This window comes from Salvelinus alpinus, chromosome 7 (assembly GCF_045679555.1).
Source record: "Salvelinus alpinus chromosome 7, SLU_Salpinus.1, whole genome shotgun sequence".
NCBI classification, from domain to species: Eukaryota; Metazoa; Chordata; class Actinopteri; order Salmoniformes; family Salmonidae; genus Salvelinus; species Salvelinus alpinus.
The window spans coordinates 27339295-27359167 of NC_092092.1; the positions used below are offsets into that span (position 1 = coordinate 27339295).

The 19873-nt window shown below is 45.3% G+C and overlaps 1 protein-coding gene across 7 annotated transcripts in view; it reads left to right on the forward strand.

The window, feature by feature from the left end:
• Positions 1-591: 591 nt before the first annotated feature.
• The window catches only part of trrap (transformation/transcription domain-associated protein), a 77817-nt gene continuing 58535 nt past the window's right edge, over positions 592-19873 (forward strand). For 4 of the 7 annotated variants that reach the window (XM_071409675.1, XM_071409679.1, XM_071409678.1 and 1 more), the window contains exons 1-28: positions 592-632; positions 1592-1772; positions 2203-2252; positions 2393-2503; positions 2611-2715; positions 4143-4226; positions 4478-4534; positions 4678-4803; positions 5076-5242; positions 5428-5524; positions 5683-5821; positions 5905-5983; positions 6403-6637; positions 6832-7180; positions 7361-7458; positions 8664-8858; positions 9107-9298; positions 9499-9664; positions 9868-10124; positions 10280-10480; positions 14592-14743; positions 16277-16476; positions 16693-16910; positions 17123-17320; positions 17467-17727; positions 18255-18416; positions 18644-18740; positions 18980-19101. In XM_071409675.1, coding sequence (XP_071265776.1) covers positions 1673-1772; positions 2203-2252; positions 2393-2503; positions 2611-2715; positions 4143-4226; positions 4478-4534; positions 4678-4803; positions 5076-5242; positions 5428-5524; positions 5683-5821; positions 5905-5983; positions 6403-6637; positions 6832-7180; positions 7361-7458; positions 8664-8858; positions 9107-9298; positions 9499-9664; positions 9868-10124; positions 10280-10480; positions 14592-14743; positions 16277-16476; positions 16693-16910; positions 17123-17320; positions 17467-17727; positions 18255-18416; positions 18644-18740; positions 18980-19101 — 4218 coding nt within the window. In that variant the 5' untranslated portion in view covers positions 592-632; positions 1592-1672. The remainder of the gene's footprint in view (positions 633-1591; positions 1773-2202; positions 2253-2392; positions 2504-2610; positions 2716-4142; positions 4227-4477; positions 4535-4677; positions 4804-5075; positions 5243-5427; positions 5525-5682; positions 5822-5904; positions 5984-6402; positions 6638-6831; positions 7181-7360; positions 7459-8663; positions 8859-9106; positions 9299-9498; positions 9665-9867; positions 10125-10279; positions 10481-14591; positions 14744-16276; positions 16477-16692; positions 16911-17122; positions 17321-17466; positions 17728-18254; positions 18417-18643; positions 18741-18979; positions 19102-19873) is intronic. The other 3 variants (XM_071409677.1, XM_071409680.1, XM_071409676.1) reach the window with 2 other exon arrangements.

The following is a 19873-nucleotide window of genomic DNA, read 5'->3' on the forward strand; positions in this document are numbered from 1 at the left end:
TCAACATCTAAGCAAGGACTATAGGACTGAACTGTGCTTGCTATATTGGATATATTACTACAGGGGACATTATTCACCGTAGGCCTATAATCACAAACTGACTTCTTGTAAATTGATCTTTATAGGGGCTAATGGCCAATGCTGGCTTAAAAAAAGAAAGACATAGCTACATACTTAAAAAATATATGACACATGCATACATTGTCTATATTTATATTTTATAATTCTATGCAACCTAAACACACAGCCAGCAACAGACCCAAGTGGGCAGACCCCCAGAACTTCACGCTACATTGGCGCGCTCCACTGCATGCGTTGCGCAGTTTACCGCATAATTGTTTGCCTAGTAACAATCCGTAGAGCAGAAAAAGACCATCGAAAACGATGGTCTTACAACATCAAGCCGTTCCTGAATATCATTCCGCCAAGTACTATATTGATGAGGATTGTTGAAGGAACCTGAATATATATCACATTACGGTATTATTTATGCATATATAAAACATATGTTTCAAAGAATTGCATACGGGAATATAATTATTATCCTAGTAAAGTGCAAAAGTGTACATATATCAGACTGGCTCTCGGAGACCGGAAGTCACAGAGGTACTATTTCCTGTCTGTGCTAGTTGGTAAGTTTAAATGGGATGCTTTCTTTTTCAATTACTTTCCTTAAAATATAATGTATATTTTGCTTTGCATGCTCATTTTGGGATGATGAAGTCGTTAACTAGCGAATGCGTACTCAAAAAGTAAAAAATATATTTATTTTGTCGCCATACTAGCTAAACGGGGATGTGAGGGGTTAGCGCGAGTGGTTTCTTTCTCTTTGGGAAGCAAGCTAACGTTAGCTAGCCTGGTTACTAAACCACCGAGTTTGTCTTTGACTAAAGAATCTGATATGGTCACTTTCTTCTAAGTTTGATTTAATGTGTGTAGTTTATAGCAGTAATTATGCGAGGATTGTCCGTGTTCGAAATATCCATATCTTACTGTTTATCTATTTTATTCTACCACTTGCATGCTATAGATTGTCATCTTTGTGTGCCTGACTTGAACTAGAGGCACGTTGCTAGTATTTTATTTAACTAGGTAAGTCAGTTAAGAACAAATTCTTATTTACAATGACAGCCTAGGAACAGTGGGTTAACTGCCTTGTTCAGGGGCAGAACAGCAGATTTTTACCTTGTCAGCTCGGGGATTCGATCTAGCAACTTTCCGGTAACTAGTCTAACCACTAGGCTACCTGCCGACCCAGTATTGTAACGACTTATAAACCAAGGGTCGTTACAGTATGTTATGCTAGCTAGTTGAATCCTAGATCCCTGTGGTTGAATAGTATACATTTCGGTCAGTTAAATTCAGCCGTACGCATTTGCTCACTGACCATAGTGTTGGAAATGGTCATACGGAGAATACATTTGTAATTTTATGAGTATACAAAGACTGCGCGGTTCCTTGCTGTCATACTATAGAGAGTTTGCCTGTTAGAGAATTGTTGACACGTTCACTTGACTTGTTTTGTATGTTAGTTACTCATGCAAATCAAATGTCGTATTGTTACTGATTTCTTCCATTTTCTCACACGCAGCGCACATTTATTCTCTGTGAGATAGGTGCAGACTCTTGTCTGCTCTACACAATCGTAACCCTGTCTCTCCCGGCGGGAACCATGGCCTTCGTGCCGACCCCCAGCCCAACGGTGGTGGACCAGACAACCCTCATGAAGAAGTACCTGCAGTTTGTGGCAGCTCTCACGGACAACAACACCCGTAAGTGAATGAGAAACTATGATAGTTGAGTGTGCCATAGTCTGAGAGTCAGCATGAGCCTGAGAATTCTCCTGTGCTCAGAAACAAAATTATTTGTGTGATTTGATGTATACTGTAGCTGTAGGTGCTATTGGTGAGTTGTGGGCATAGTTATTCAGTAATCTAAGGTTTAGGTATAATCTCTACAGCAGGGGCAATGTGATGAGAGCGATATTCTTTAGTCCAGAATAAGGTACTGTGTATTTGTGAGTGAGTGACTGACTGAGTGAGTGCGAGTGTGTCTGATAAAGTACCTTAAAACAATCTGGGCGCTGTAAGTAAAACTGATAAGATCTGAGTGTCCCTGTCTGCTAAGAGATGAGAAGTATATGATGACTCATTGTGTCATATGAACTGTTTTAATGTTGTTACTGTATCCTCCAACACTCAGCTGATGAAACAAAGTTGAAGATGATGCAGGAGGTCAGCGAGAACTTTGAGGTAAGTTTATACCATAGGATAACTAGAATGGGTATACCCATTGTCTGTGTTTCTACTACAGCTGTAAGTCGCAACACTGTTCACTTATCTTGTCTACATAATGAAAACTGGTCTTATGTTAGTGGTGATGTCTTTTTCAGAATGTGACATCATCACCACAGTACTCCACCTTCCTGGAACACATCATCCCTCGCTTCCTTACCTTCCTCCAGGACGGAGAGGTGCAGTTCCTGCAGGAGAAGCCCACACAGGTAGGAGGACATTAAATAATTTAAATATTTATTTGCTTAAGGACAGATGCAATTTAAACATGAAGAATGCACAAGAATCAGATTCACCTTGTATTACTTTAAAACAGCAACTGAGGAAGCTAGTGCTGGAGATCATCCACCGGATCCCAACTAATGAACACCTGAGACCTCACACCAAGAACATTCTGTCTGTCATGTTTCGCTTCCTGGAGGTAAGTTGTCACTCGCGTCTATGACAGATATGATTTATGTTGCATATCGTCTTTTCAGCAGAGGCGATGTGATGAGAGCGATATGCTTTAGTCCAGAGTAAGGTACAGTGTATTTGTGATGGTGAGTGACTGACTGAGTGCGTGCGAGTGTGTCTGATAAATGTACCTTAAAACACTCTGGGCGCTGAAAGTAAAACTGATAAGATCTGAGAACGCCTGTTTGCTGAGAGATGGGAATTGTGTGGTGGTGGAATGTTCCATAGGAACCAATAGTTTCAGAAATCTATCAGAAAGGTTTTGTCCACCCCACACACGTACTGAGTAGACAAAACATTAGGAACACCTTCCTAATATCGAGTTGCACCCCCTTTTGCCCTCAGAACCGCTTCAGTTCGTCAGAGCATGGACTCTATAAGATGTCGAAAGCATTCCACAGGGATGCTGGCCCATGTTGACGCCAGTGCTTCCGACGGTTGTGTCAAGTTGGCTGGATGCTCTTTGGATGGTGGACCATTCTTTTTTTCTTTTTTTTCTTCTTCTAAATTTTATACCCTTTTCTCCCCAATTTTCGTGGTATCCAATCGCTAGTAATTACTATCTTGTCTCATCGCTACAACTCCCGTACGGGCTCGGGAGAGACGAAGGTCGAAAGCCATGCGTCCTCCGAAGCACAACCCAACCAAGCCGCACTGCTTCTTAACACAGCGCGCCTCCAACCCGGAAGCCAGCCGCACCAATGTGTCGGAGGAAACACCGTGCACCTGGCCCCCTTGGTTAGCGCGCACCGCGCCCGGCCAGCCACAGGAGTCGCTGGAGCGCGATGAGACAAGGATATCCCTACCGGCCAAACCCTCCCTAACCCGGACGACGCTAGGCCAATTGTGCGTCGCCCCACGGACCCCCCGGTCGCGGCCGGCTGCGACAGAGCCTGGGCGCGAACCCAGAGACTCTGGTGGCGCAGCTAGCACTGCGATGCAGTGCCCTAGACCGCTGCACCACCCGGGAGGCCTTGGTGGACCATTCTTGACACATACGGGATACTGTTGCGTGTGAAAAACCCAGCAGCGTTTCAGTTCTAGACACACTCAAACCAGTGCGCCTGGCACCTACTACAATACCCCGTTCAAGTCACTTAAATCTTTTGTCTTGGCCATTCACCCTCTGAATGGCATACATACACAATCTATGTCTCAAGGCTTAAAAATCATTCTTAAACCTTCCTCTCCCCTTTATCTACACTGATTGAAGTGGATTTAGAAAGTGATATCAATAAGAGATCATAGCTTTCACCTGGTCAGCCTGTCATTGAAGGTGTTCTTAATGTTTTGTGCACTCAGTGTATTTAGTCTAGATACTTATCTGTCCCTAACCTGAACTGATTGACTCAGTGTTGTCTTTGCATTGCATCGCTCGTTGTTTGCTTTCAGATTGAGAGCGAGGAGAACGTGCTGATATGCCTGCGTATCATTATTGAACTGCACAAACAGTTCCGTCCACAGATCTCTCAAGAGGTGAGAACCTTTCTATTCTCCAATCTCACTTTGTGTTGATGAACAGAAGACCTGCCTACAGTGTCTTCCCATGACTCTATCTCAATTCCTCTTTCCATTATTCCTTCTTCTCCAATGTGTTTTGAGAATAAAGCGAGGAAAGAAGATGTGAGGAATCAAGCAAAGATGAATTGTGATGGAGCCCATGTCTGGATGCTGAACTGTGCTCCTCTGATCAAGATATTAACTGTCTGCTGTAATCTTTTATTCAGATTCATCACTTTCTGGATTTTGTGAAGCAGATCTATAAGGAGCTGCCTAAAGTAGTGGTAAGACAACAGAAAAGCAGGTGGATTATTGAGTGGGGAAATGTTTGGTCCCTGAGGATGTGGCAATCATGTTCACACTTTTGCATTCTCCTTCCCTCTTGTCTTTTTTCCCTGTCTCTGTTCTTGTCCCTGCTCTCTCTCAGGCTCGGTACTTTGAGAATCCCCAGGTGATAGCTGAGAACACTGTGCCTTCTCCTGAGATGGTGGGCATGATCACCTCAGTGTTGGTGAAGACTGCCCCCGAGAGGGAGGACAGTGAAACACGAACAGTGAGTAGACCTGTCCTGGATACTTCTATCAACTGTCTGTAACTCCTCTTATTACCACTTGGTGGTGTAGAAGAACTGGCAAAGCATCTCAGACCAGGGCTCGTTTTCCAGGTAGAAATGTAAGGCACAGAGCTCATGTGATTCATCATTGAATCATGTCTGTTCTACACAGTATATTTCTATCTGAATGTTCCATACTGTTGTACCGATCCTGAATATAGGCTGGCATTGCCCTTGCCTGACTGTCTTCTCCTGTTTATTTGTTTCTCCAGCACACCATCATCCCACGGGGGTCCCTGTCCCTGAAGGTGCTGGCTGAGCTGCCTATCATAGTGGTGCTCATGTACCAGCTGTATAAACTGAACATCCATAACGTGGTGTCTGAGTTTGTCCCCCTCATCATGAACACTATCATGCTGCAGGTTTCTCCTCAGGCCAGGTAAGAAGCCTGTGTGTGCGATTGAGTCTGTCTTGATTCTGTCTTGACAATCATAATTGTTCTTTTTGCTAAACAACCACAAGAACATGAAATGGTATTAAAGCATAAATCATTATTAAGGGTACAGTGGAATTGTTTGCTTTGTATGTAAGGAGTTATTGTAAACCCTAACATGTAACTTTCAGGCAACACAAGCTGTATAACAAGGAGCTGTATGCTGACTTTATCGCTGCTCAGATCAAGACCCTGTCTTTCCTGGCCTACATCATCCGCATTTACCAGGTACATATACCCATGTTGAGCTTTTCACTTCCTGTGCCTGTGTTCAATTTCTCATTTCCTTTTCTGTATTGTCTTTACCTGGCACATAAAAACTGGCATTAAGTACTCTTTCATGGAACTTTCTGAACTATATTGTGTTTGTGTGTCCCTCTGACCAGGACCTGGTAGGGAAGTACTCCCAGCAGATGGTAAAGGGCATGCTGCAGCTGCTGACCAACTGTCCCTCGGAGACAGCCCATCTACGCAAGGAACTGCTCATCGCTGCCAAACACATCCTCACCACAGACCTTCGCAGCCGTACGCATTGACACATGCACACACAAATGCAAACTCATTCACTCAGACTAATTCTGACACTTTATTTTCATTCTGTGTTGCAGAGTTCATCCCTTGCATGGACAAACTTTTTGATGAGTCCATACTGATCGGGTCTGGCTACACAGCCCGGGAGACACTGAGGTAAGGCCACCCTCTCATCAAACACCAGCCTTCATCTTTCATTAGTCTCCATGTGAAACAAGCCGTAGCTATCAGACCTGGCAGATCTGTGGCTGGTGGAGTATAAAAAAAGGGAAAAGGTGTCTTCTAATGCTCTTTAAAGCTCCGGCACCTTCCATGCACTGATTATAAGTCGCTCTGGATAAGAGCCTTTAGTGTCTGCTAAATGACTGAGATGTTACGTAAACTGTAAAAACTTTCCATTTGATGGTGAACTCTTCTGACCTCTCCCTTCCCCTCTCTCCTGTCACTCCAGACCACTGGCCTACATGGTAGTTGGTGATTGGACTCTTAACCCTTTCTCCCCTACAGACAATGTAACGTAAAATGTAACCTTCTGTTTTGATAGTGGTGAACTTTTGCAACTCCTCTCCCCCCAGACCCCTGGCCTACAGCACGCTGGCAGACCTGGTGCACCACGTGCGTCAGAACCTGCCTCTCACAGACCTGTCTCTGGCCGTGCAGCTGTTTGCCAAGAACATAGATGACGAGTCTCTCCCCAGCAGCATCCAGACCATGTCCTGCAAACTTCTGCTTAACCTGGTCGACTGCATCCGCTCCAAGAGTGAACAGGAGAACGGCAACGGACGGGACATACTGATGAGAATGCTGGAAGTAAGTAAAGAGAGATGGGAAACGACAGACTGAATTATAAGGAATGGGGCATATAAGGAAATGTTGTGCCCAATCACAAATCAACTCTGCGCCTTTTATACTATCTCTAGGTTCCCCATGTAAGAAGATTATGTTCCTTTTATGATTATCAAGACATTGACTTCAATACATCTTCAATCTCCTTGTTCCTCAAGGTGTTTGTGCTGAAGTTCCACACCATCGCTCGCTACCAGCTCGCAACCATCTTCAAGAAGTGCAAGCCCCAGTCAGAGATGGGTGTGGTCGAACCTCAGGGGGCGCTACCCGGTGTCCCCACAACTCCTGCCCTCCCAGCCACCCCTGTCCTCCCTGCCCTGCCTCCCCTTGCGCCCCCTAACCCCGTCACCCCCGCCCCTCCCGCCCCCGCCACCCCCTTCGACCGGCTGGGAGAGAAGGAGGACAAGCAGACATTCCAGGTGTCGGACTGTCGCAGCCTGGTGAAGACACTGGTCTGTGGGGTGAAGACCATCACCTGGGGAATCACTTCCTGCAAGGCTCCTGGAGGTGAGGAGCCAGAAAAATGGCCCTTATATTACACTCAGAGGAGAAATGGACACTTGAGTTACGATGTCAAGATTGACCCTTTTTCCCCCATTGATTTCCATCCTCATTTCATGGAGATAACTCAGGATAAACTAACATCACTGATTGCTTACCACTCCTATTGTGTGTTCTGTGTTGCAGAGGCCCAGTTCATTCCTAACAAGCAGCTTCAGCCCAAGGAGACTCAGATCTACATCAAGCTGGTGAAATACGCAATGCAGGCCTTGGACATCTACCAGGTATAACTGCCAGTGTACCAGTAGGGCTTTGTCTTATGGAGATATAATTATATAGCCATACATTATACATGTATACATTACACTGTGTATAAGAGAGCTCCACTGCCCTCTTAGCTAGCTACAGATTGATCAGGATATAACCAGATAGAAAACTCTGGGTCATACCACTATATACTGTACATGTGTATACCAGCTCTCTTCCCCCTCCAGGCTAGGTACATTGCCCATGGTGTAACCAGGGCCATACAATGTAGATACTCCAGGTCGTACCACTATCAAGTCCAGGGTGTAACAAGAGCCATACAGTGTATATACTTGTGAATATCAGCTCCCCGTCCGCCCTCGGCTACAGATTACTCGGGGTTACCATAATATAACAGCTCCCCCTCTCCTGGCTAGGTACAGATTGATCAGGGTTGCTGTAATAACCGTAATATAACAGCGCCCCACCATCAGGCTTGCTTTAATAGCCATAATATAACAGCGCCCCATCCCCCTCTCCTGGCTAGGTACAGGGTACAGATAGATCAGGGTTGATGTAATAACTGTAATATAACAACGCCCCACCCCCCTCTCCTGGCTAGGTACAGGGTACAGATAGATCAGGGTTGATGTAATAACTGTAATATAACAACGCCCCACCCCCCTCTCCTGGCTAGGTACAGGGTACAGATAGATCAGGGTTGGTGTAATAACTGTAATATAGCAGCGCCCCATCCCCCTCTCCTGGCTAGGTACAGGGTACAGATAGATCAGGGTTGATGTAATAACTGTAATATAACAACGCCCCACCCCCCTCTCCTGGCTAGGTACAGGGTACAGATAGATCAGGGTTGCTGTAATAACTGTAATATAACAACGCCCCACCCCCCTCTCCTGGCTAGGTACAGGGTACAGATAGATCAGGGTTGATGTAATAACTGTAATATAACAACGCCCCACCCCCCTCTCCTGGCTAGGTACAGGGTACAGATAGATCAGGGTTGATGTAATAACTGTAATATAACAACGCCCCACCCCCCTCTCCTGGCTAGGTACAGGGTACAGATAGATCAGGGCAGGGTACAGATAGATCAGGGTTGCTGTAATAACTGTAATATAACAGTGCCCCACCCCCCTCTCCTGGCTAGGTACAGGGTACAGATAGATCAGGGTTGCTGTAATAACTGTAATATAACAATGTCCCACCCCCCTCTCCTGGCTAGGTACAGATTGCCAACAACCAGCAGACGTACATCAGAGTGGCTAACTGTCAGACGGTGCGTATGAAGGAGGAGAAGGAGGTGCTGGAGCACTTTGCTGGGGTCTTCACCATGATGAACCCCCTCACCTTCAAGGAGATCTTCCAGACCACAGTCCCCTACATGGTGGAGAGGATCTCCAAGAACTACGCCCTGCAGGTAACCACACTCTCTGGTGGTGTGTCCTAAATGGCACCTTGTTTGCAATGTAGTGCACTACTTTTGTTCAGGGCTCTAAGAGCAATTTCAGATCTGGGTTTAATTGAACATTTCGGGCCGGTTTCCCGGACCCAGATTAAGTCTAGTCCTAGACTAAAGATAACTTTCAATGAAATGTGTGTATGTTTTTAAAGGATTGGTTTTGTTTGGGGACTAATGTGTAAACCCTCCCCATCTCCTTTTTCCAGATCGTGGCTAACTCGTTCCTTGCTAACCTGTCTACGTCGGTCCTGTTTGCCACGATCCTGGTGGAGTACCTTCTGGAGAGACTACCTGAGATGGGCTCCAACGTAGAGCTGTCCAACCTCTACCTCAAGCTATTCAAACTGGTCTTCGGATCTGTCTCGCTGTTCGCTGCTGAGAACGAGCAGATGCTCAAGGTTAGGGTGATGTTTATTTTCATAAATCGTGTAGCATAGTTTCGATGCCTCTTCCTCTTGGAAGCCATGTCCTAAATTGACAATGGTTGTTTAGATAACTATCCTGACTGAATTGAAATGCAGAGGAAACAACATTGGTCTTGTCTGAAGGCTAAATTGTATCGATGTCAAACACAAATCATGTCTCTTCCTTCCCCCAGCCCCACCTCCACAAGATAGTGAACAGCTCCATGGAACTGGCACAGTCTGCTAAGGAACCATACAACTACTTCCTGCTTCTCAGGGCTCTCTTCCGTTCAATTGGTGGAGGCAGCCATGACCTGCTTTACCAGGAGTTCCTGCCCCTACTACCCAACCTGCTGCAGGGTAGTTTGCGCCACACACAAAAAATAAATTCCAATATTGTTTTGTAGCTTTTAAAGTTAGTAGCATGTCTTTTCATATGCACTGATCTGAAGACACAGGATAGATGGGTAAAAAAAAACATGGTGGATGCCAAGCAGGAATTTGCTTTACAGCACGTCTCCAGTCCTCTCTCCTCACTTTCGCCTTCGCTCTCCTTACACCAGGCCTCAACATGCTCCAGAGTGGTCTCCATAAGCAGCACATGAAGGATCTGTTTGTGGAGCTGTGTCTGACGGTGCCTGTGAGGTTGAGCTCCCTGCTGCCCTACCTGCCCATGCTGATGGACCCGCTGGTCTCTGCTCTGAATGGCTCCCAGACGCTGGTCAGCCAGGGCCTCCGCACCCTGGAGCTCTGTGTGGACAACCTGCAGCCAGACTTCCTCTACGATCATATACAGCCCGTCAGAGCAGAGCTTATGCAGGTAAGGACGTACACACGGCTGCAGGCACAAATACAAGCAAGCAAACACAACAGAAGCGTGCCCACACACATCCCTTCCCCCCCACATTCAATCTATACACACATCCCAGTCTCTGCTTTCACTTCCTAACCTTTGACCCCTCTTCCCCCCTCTAGGCGTTGTGGCGGACGCTGCGTAACCCAGCTGAGACCATCAGCCATGTGGCGTACCGGGTGCTGGGGAAGTTTGGCGGCAGCAACAGGAAGATGCTGAAGGAATCCCAGAGACTGCAGTACGTGGTGACTGAGGTTCAGGGACCCAGCATCAAGGCAGAGTTCACTGACTGCAAGGCCTCTATACAACTGCCCATGGAGAAGGTATGTGACTTGTCGGGCATTACGGGTGTGAATGGGGCTTGGTATGGTAGCCATTTAGGATTATAGTAGTGGTTAAGGTATTCGACTGTGCTGTGTTGGGCAGTAAGTCACAGTAGCAGGGTATTGTATGTTCTCAAAGCAAAACTCTAGTGAGCAACATTTTTTTAATCTAGGCAAGAGACCACTTCAAAACCCTTCCGTTAATTCCACTTATCCACCCCTTTCTCCTTTTCTATTTCAATGTGATTACAAAGAAGAGAAAGTAGTTAGAGAACAGTGGAAGTAGCGAGAATAAGGGTGATCGTTCCTCTGAGGGTTAATGAATCCCTGTCAGAGTTGAGCTTCTCTCTGTGAGAGAAGACTGTCTTCCCCATGTAATTAAAGACATCATGCGTCCTTATGGGCTCCTCATCTCTGCTCCAGGCATGAATAATCAATCTACAGAACCCTGGATGAAGACGCATTATTTGCTTTCTAATGACTCTATCTCTGTCTGCTAATAGTGAAACACACATGCACACTGTCATTTTTGTAATTGAGTTGACGCTCCAAAGATGGATGCCACAGTCCCCTTTCTCTAGAATTACGTAGCTTAATGGTATTTACATCATGTGTCTTATCCTGAAATTTATTTGGATGGTAATGACTAGAAGGACGGTGTTTTTTCCTCTATAGAGCTCACCAGCTTGTAGTCTTAAAATCCGGAAATGAGTTATCTCTGGTTCGTTCTGCCATCTCTATGGGGAAAATGAATGGGGATTTTGGATAAATGCCGAAAATAAGGTCTGAGGTGAGGTTTACCACAGACCTTATTTTTGGCGTTTATCCCCCCCCAAAAAAGAAAAAACTATTAATTTCCCTATAGGCTTTGACCAAAGAGCCGTGGCGGAGTTAGTGCCTACAAAAAGACACCATTGCTATTGACCATTCTCACAAATTTTCTCCCTTTGTCCCCTTCTTTTCCTGCTCTCTCTTCTCCCACTTTCCCTCATCCTCTTTATCTCCGCCGGCCGCCTCTCTCTCCCCTGCCTCCTCCTTTTGAAGTGAGACACTCTGTCTATTTAAAGCGTCTGAGTCTCTCGTTATTCAAAACACTTTCTAATGTCTTTGTCTTTATATCTATGTACTTTGTTGAGATGGGATGAGTGCATGTCAGCCAGTAGCAGTGTAGCCCTAATGTGCTGACAGGGCTAAGCCAGTAGAATTCAATTATGCACTCTCCTCCTCTTCTCCTTCCTCTTCCACCAGACAGACCATCCCTCTCGCTTGTTCTTTCTCCCTCGCTCCTCTCTCTGAGTGGCGTTAATTAGTTCATTTTCTCCCTCTAAGTGTCCGGCCCGCATTGGTTTGTCAGATCATAATCTGGCAGTTGAAATGGCTTCTGCTGGGCTCGGGCCCGGCACCATGTGTAGAGTTTCTTTCTCCATGACAGGTTACGCATAGCGCCGATCTCAGGCATGAGTTAAACACACTGTCTGAGTGCAGCAGGGTTGTTATTCTACACAGGGTACAGGGTTCCAGTCTGCAACCATTTTGTCGCATTTTGTGACACTGTTACTTGTCTGTGCGAGTTAGGGTTAGATAAAATTCAAAAATTCTCCCAGATGTGACTAATTTATGTGTACAATGGATATATTCAAATAAATATATTTAAGGCTGTGTCTCGCTAATTGATTGTACAATGTAAACACATAATATTATGGTTTGAGTGTGTGATATGGGAATAAATGTTTTTATTTTAATTTTGACATTATGAAGAACCTTTTATAAACAATGGAAACACTGCCATGTTGATCTGAGCCTTGCTGTTGGAAAACCAGATTAGTGTCTGACTTTTGGCTGTCGCAGATGCACCTCACCCGACTTCGCTCCCTGACTTTTGTCTACAGTCGGTTACTTTAGTCTTACCATTTTTAAACACGCCCAATATATGCGGTGCTGCTCGTGAATTTGACTTCATCATTTTAACGGTAATCTCAATTTGACCCGCCAGATTCAGACGCTTGAAAACATCAACACTACAACTGAACATAATTCATGATTGGTTTTTATTTTAGTTGGTTAGAGCCAAAGATTATAAGTTTTATGTTTTCAAATGGGTTTGTTCATTTTATTTCCATTTACTCACGTGTTCTTGTTCTTCTTTTTTTAGTTTACTATAACCTTGGCTCAAAGCACCCTGTTTTACGATCATGATATCTGATATGGCTTTGAAATGTGGAGTGCATGGGGAATTGCGTATTGGCCATTGCAAAGTTTCTTTTTAGGACATTGCGTTTGCTGTTATTGTGCCTACTAGAAGAAGGTGTTATATTTAGAGTTGGCCATCTAGATCACGTGTTTTGAGTTTCCACTTCCTCAGGTGGTGAATTAGCACATTGAATTAGGCCTATACAGTATTTAATACTGTTAGTGAACATAAAGATTAAGGCAACAAAAAAACGGAATATTCTGGAGCCCTATTTTGACAGTAAAATATAACAAAACCTATCTCTGGATATACCAAAAACATTCACTGCATTAGGTTTAGAATCATTCATTCCTGCTTTGACATGTTAGATGTAACACCTTATTTATTGAATACAATCTCAGTAGTCGATTAGCCTTCTTAATAAGGCATTGGGAATTACTTGATCACTTTCACAAGATGATGACTTGAATGTATTCTTTTGTGTGATGCAGATTTCAATTTTTGTGTGGGGGGGGCACCAAATCATGGGGAAATGTTAGTCTTGAGCCCTGGGGTATTTATAGTTCTACACAGATTATTTTAAGTTTCAATTGATTATATTAAATTTGTTAACTTGGTTCAAAGGGTTGTTTTGAGAAGTGCTGAGCGAATAACCAAAATGTTAGTTATATTTCTGTTTTTAAACAACTAATTGATGAACATCAGTTCAATTATTTGAATTCCATTTCCTTCTGGTTTTTCTGTAAGCTCAGTGCGCACATTGCGTAGTTTCTATAGCGGTAAATCTGTACTAGGGAGTTGTAGTTTCCAACAGGACAAAATGCTACATAGTTTCGCTCAGAGAACCTGAAACTACAATGACCATAATCCATTGCGTGCCGGTCTGTGTGTTTCTTTAACGCCTGTTATAGTAGTGTCAGGCAGACCCTGAGAGAAGAGACAGAAGAATGTGTGATCGAGAGGGATAGAAAGCTGTTGTTTTGAGTTACCCGCGCCACCCGGTCTCCCGGGTGGCGCAGTGGTCTAGGGCACTGCATCGCAGTGCTAGCTGCGCCACCACAGTCTCTGGGTTCGCGCCCAGGCTCTGTCGCAGCCGGCCGCAACCGGGAGATCCGTGGGGCGACGCACAATTGGCATAGCGTCGTCCGGGTTAGGGAGGGTTTGGCCGGTAGGGAGGGTTTGGCCGGTAGGGATATCCTTGTCTCAGTATGTAAAAATGTAATAAAAATGTATGCACTCTACTGTAAGTCGCTCTGGATAAGAGCGTCTGCTAAATGACTAAAATGTAATGTAAAATGTAGATCATGTATTTTCAGGTAGAGATAAGTGATTGATAGTTGGTATTCGGCAGTCATAAAAGTATGCATTATTTACTTTGAGGAACTACTAAAATAGTGATTTTGTCAGACAAAGTAGGCAGCAGCTCTATAGAGATGAGATGATGACTTGGAATGAAATAATATCATATAAAGCCATTTAATATACACAACTGAAATATTTGATTAAAGTAGGCCCTAAGTAATGTGAATAAATGATGGTTAATACGTGATAAGCAGTAATGGACAGTCACTACCATCATGAGGCTTTTATTCATTGTTTGATTCTGTTACAGCATTCAACCCACACAATGCATTTCATGTAAAAAAATAATTAAAAAAAATCGAAAACCGTGATTATTTAAAAAATAATCAAACCGAACCGACTTCAAAAAGCACTATTCACTCAACACTAGTGTTGAACATTTACATTTGGTTTTACTGCGTGTCAAGTGTCCTTTGTAAGTTGACAAAAACCAGCTCTTTCATCTTATAATGAATCCACCATGGTCAATTAAATGATTTACTGTAGGATCTTATTTTGAAGCCTTGTCTGTATGGATGTTGGAAGGTAAACCTCTCTCTGTGTGTGTTTCCCCTGCAGGCTATAGAGACGGCTCTGGATTGTCTGAAGAGTGCCAACACGGAGCCGTACTACAGACGGCAGGCCTGGGAGGTCATCAAGTGTTTCCTGGTTGCCATGACAAGCCTGGACGACAACAAACACGCCCTGTACCAGCTACTGGCTCACCCCAAGTAAGACTACACACACACCCATAACCCCATATGACTTGAGGTCTTTCTCCCTCTGCCCTAATTAATCTCCATATATCCCCCTCTCCATCCCTCCCTTCCACTTTGCCCCTCTCATATCTTCCATCACGTGTTAAGCTGCTTCATCAGCTCTGTCTGAAGTGTTACAGCTGCTGATTACTGATAGATGCTTCGGCAGAGAGAGACAGAGGGGAGAGTGGGTCTCATTACTATCATTGATCCTCACCAGGGGCTAATTGACTTTCCCCTCTCTGTTTACACTCCTCCCTGCTCCACACAGTCCCCCCCCCCCCCCCACCTCTGTCAGATGTTTTGATTCATGACTTCTGTTCTCTCTCTGTCTTACCGGTTGGTCACTGTGAAAAGGGCCTTTCAGTGAACAGCATCAGCTTTTCTTTAATATCACCAAATGCCAAGAAGTGAGAATGGAGCTCCATCAGAGTGGCAGGGGCTGTAAATGAACAGAAATTGATCTGGCAGTCTTAACTGCCCCCCCCTCCCCTAAATCCCTCCCTCCTCTTCTCCCCTCTCAGCTTCTCCCTCTCCTAAAGCAAAAGTATTTTAAATGGTGATAATGAAATGGAGCAATCCATCAGGGGTAGCCATGGCATCTGGCATTATAAAACATAAGCTCAAGCATGGAGAAAACAGCCTCTCAATCAAACCAACCCGTCCCCTTCAGCAGGGCTAAATAACAACACACCAAGCTGTCACCTTCAGCAGGGCTATATAACAACACACACCAAGCTGTCCCCTTCAGCAGGGCTATATAATAACACACACCAAGCTGTCCCCTTCAGCAGGGCTATATAACACACACCAAGCTGTCCCCTTCAGCAGGGCTATATAATAACACACACCAAGCTGTCCCCTTCAGCAGGGCTATATAACACACACCAAGCTGTCCCCTTCAGCAGGGCTATATAATAACACACACCAAGCTGTCCCGTTCAGCAGGGCTATATAACACACACCAAGCTGTCCCGTTCAGCAGGGCTATATAACAACACACACCAAGTTGTCCCCTTCAGCAGGGCTATATAACAACACACACCAAGCTGTCCCCTTCAGCAGGGCTATATAACAATACACACCAAGCTGTCCCCTTCAGCAGGGCTAAATAACAACACAGCCTTGTGAGAGAGTCGGGGGAGACAGGGAGGCAGATACCAACCAGTCAGGCACAAAGACTGTCTCTGTCTGTCGGTCCTCAGGGTTATTAGGCACTGGCAGAGACAACAGATGATTTACCGCAGGATAAAAACATGATGTGACTGGCCCTGTAAATGATGCATTACAGTTTTAATGTCATATGATCCAGTGTTTCCCGTATATGCATTCAGCAGCTGCGCACAGCCGTTGCTAAATCTTGGCCGCCACTAACTCTCCCCTCCTGAAAATAATCCTAGGGGAAACACTGAGGAAAATGTTAATGGGAGTGTTTTGTCATTTGCTTTTGTCTATTGAATGTCCTATGGCGGCATGTTCATTTAGTGTGTTTTGCGGTGTGTCCAGTTTCACAGAGAAGTGGATCCCTAGTGTGATCATCTCCCACCGCTACAAGGCCCAGGACACACCGGCCCGCAGGACTTTTGAACAGGCACTGACCGGTGCATTCATGTCTGCTGTCATTAAGGACCTCCGCCCCAGCGCTCTGCCCTTTGTGGCCAGCCTCATCAGACACTACACCATGGTGGCTGTCGCTCAGCAGTGTGGTGAGAGAATGAATCTTTCTCTCTGCTCTCTCCCTGTGTTTTTGTCCCACTCAGATTTTGGACATGACCATCTCTCCACCCTTCTCTTCTTTTCTCTCATTTGGCTGGAAGCTCTCCAGCTCTTTGTCTCTGTCCTTCGGTATCTCATTCTCTCACTCTTTTCTCCTCCTTTTCTATGCTCCTCATGGTTGTTTTGTTGGTCTCCCCCACCCCCAGGTCCGTTCTTGCTGCAGTGCTACCAGTTGGGTAGCCAGCCCAACACAGCTATGTTCCACAGTGAGGAGAACGGTTCTAAGGGCATGGATCCGCTGGTTCTGATCGACGCCATCGCCATCTGCATGGCCTACGAGGAAAAGGAGCTGTGTAAAATAGGAGAGGTGGCTCTGGCTGTTATCTTCGATGTAGCCTCCATCATCCTGGGGTCCAAGGAGAGGGTGAGAAAGGGGGCTTGGGGGTTTACCAGTGGGATTGCATCACTTTAATGCGTGTTGGTGGTGATTTCTAAAAATGTATATGTTTTAAGTAGGATGTGAACTCTTGATTACTGTAAGTGTTTTCAATTTTGTCTGTGAATAAGTGCTTGCTATGAGTTAATTCTGCTAATCTTTCTATTCCCCCTCGTCTCCCTTCTCGTCTCCGTCCCCAGGCGTGCCAGCTGCCTCTGTTCTCATACATCGTGGAGCGTCTGTGTGCATGCTGCTATGAGCAGGCCTGGTACGCCAAGCTGGGCGGTGTTGTGTCCATTAAGTTCCTGATGGAGAGACTACCTCTCATCTGGGTCTTGCAGAACCAACTCACCTTCCTCAAGGCTCTGCTCTTTGTCATGATGGATCTCACTGGAGAGGTACAGTTACCTGAGTTAACCAACTGTTGCAGACACTAGTTGTCTGATTTGTGTTGACACACAGGTTTAAAACAATCAAATCAAAGAAAAATGTGTTTACGGGGAGGGTAAAAACAATAATTAAATATATAAAGTTTGACCTCCAGGTGTCTAATGGTGCAGTAGCCATGGCGAAGACCACTCTGGAGCAGCTCCTGGTCCGTTGTGCCACCCCTCTGAAGGATGAGGAGAAGACTGAGGAGCTGCTGGCTGCTCAGGACAAGTCCTTCCACATGGTCACCCATGACCTGGTGAGAGAGGTCACCTCCCCCAACTCCACGGTCAGGAAGCAGGCCATGCACTCCCTGCAGGTGCTAGCTCAGGTCACCGGGAAGAGTGTCACCATCATCATGGAGCCACACAAAGAGGTGGGTCTAAGATGCCGTACCAGAGTTTTGTGGCACATTTTGTATTTATTATGGATCCCCATTAGCTGCTGCCTACTCTTCCTGGGGTCCGGCAGAATTAAGGCAGTTATACAATTTTTAAAACATTACAATACTTTCATTACAGAATTCACCATGCACTGTGTGTCATCAGGCTCCTACTCTACTACCAAATATCTACAACACAAAATCCATGTGCACATGTGCGTATGTTATCGTGTGTATGTGTGCATTCACCATCATAGAAATTGAATGGGTAAAACAGGATTTTTCGTAGCTCATAAAGTGGTGACTGTTAGGCAGTGGTAGATATGGTCTTCCCTCTACACATGCTACAGATATTGGGACGAAGGTCTTGGTGATCATTACCAACTGGTTAACAAGAATGGAGTCACGGATGCCATTTCAAGTGCACTACACAAACTAACCTTGTGTGTAACCCCAGGTGTTACAGAATGTAACCCCCCCCAAGAAGCACCTGTTTGATTTATAACCCCTCCCACCCACAGGTGTTACAGGACATGATCCCCCCTAAGAAACACCTGCTGCGCCACCAGCCGGCCAACGCCCAGATCGGCCTGATGGAGGGCAATACCTTCTGCACCACCCTGCAGCCACGCCTCTTCACCATGGACCTCAACGTCATGGAGCACAAGGTCTTCTACACAGAGGTGAGAGCTCATGGCATAGCCATGGCAACGGACTGAAAGGAATAGTTTATCTCAAAGTCAAACGTTTATCATAGGTTTTGTTTTCATACCTTAAAAGTGGTCTAGCCAATAATTATCACAAACTGTTGAAAACAATTTGCCCTATTGAGTTAACAATGTATTGAGTTGACTCTGTATTTCCATCCCCTATTGATCCGTATTGATTCCATTTCTTGCTCTTTCTCCAGCTGTTGAATCTGTGTGAGGCTGAGGACGCTGCTCTGATGAAACTGCCCTGCTATAAGAGCCTGCCCTCTCTGGTTCCCCTGCGCATCGCTGCCCTTAGTGAGTACATGACAGGAATCGGAGTACTTACTACACTGAAGGACTCCAAATAATTCAGCCATTCAACATGTAGAACAAACACGTATATCACAATCAACTTGACAAAATGGGAACAACATTCTTTCTTATTCTGCTTTGTTCGTCATCTACTATTCTACAGCATCTCAAAACAAATGTGTTAATCCAGCATTTTGTCTTTTATAAAGCAGTAAATTGACAGTTGTTCTCTGTCTGCATAGATGCCCTGGCAGCTTGTAACTACCTGCCTCAGTCCAGAGAGAAGATCATTGCTGCCCTGTTCAAAGCCCTCAACTCTACCAACTCTGAACTGCAGGAGGCAGGAGAGGCCTGTATGAGGAAGGTTAGTATATTACACACCTCCCAGGTAGCCTAGCCGTTAAGAGCGTTCAATTCCCTGAGCCGGCAAGGTGTAAAAATCTGCTGTTCTGCCCTTGAGCAAGGCAGTCAGCCCCAACAACTGCTCCTGGGCTGACGATGTGGATTTTAAGGCAGCCCCACGCACCTCTCTGATTCAGAGGGTTTGGGTTAAATACGGAGGACATATTTTGGTTGAAGGCATTCAGTTGTGCAACTTATTAGGTGTCCTCCCTTCCCTTTCTTCTCCCTTCTTTTATCCTCATCACCTCATTCATCCCTTTCTTATTTCTCTTCCTTGATCGCCTTATTGCACACCTTCTTCTCCCTCGATCACAAAATCATTGATGAATGTCTTCTACATGTGCCTCTTCCTCAATGCAACACTGACCTCCAGTCTTCCTACCCTCAATCTACCTATCAACACCTTCATCTCTCCCTCCATCCAACAATCATTTCTCCCTCCATTCTCTCCTCTCATTCTCGCCTCCTCTCACGCTGTCTTCCCTGGCCTAACACTAATGAGCGTTGCCAGGGAGCGGTCGATACAGGATGGAGTGTTTGTTCTGAGCAAAGAGGGGAGAATTAATGTGGCTGCCATACATCATCCCTGTGTGTGTGACTGGCCCTGGCCTTATTGTTGCGGCCTTTCTCTCAGGCACTGGATCATCCAGAGCTGTTTTACTGGGCTCTTGGGTTAAGAGACAGAAATAAAGTTGAGAATAAGCCATGATTCATGCTGAGAATGACCTGAATTG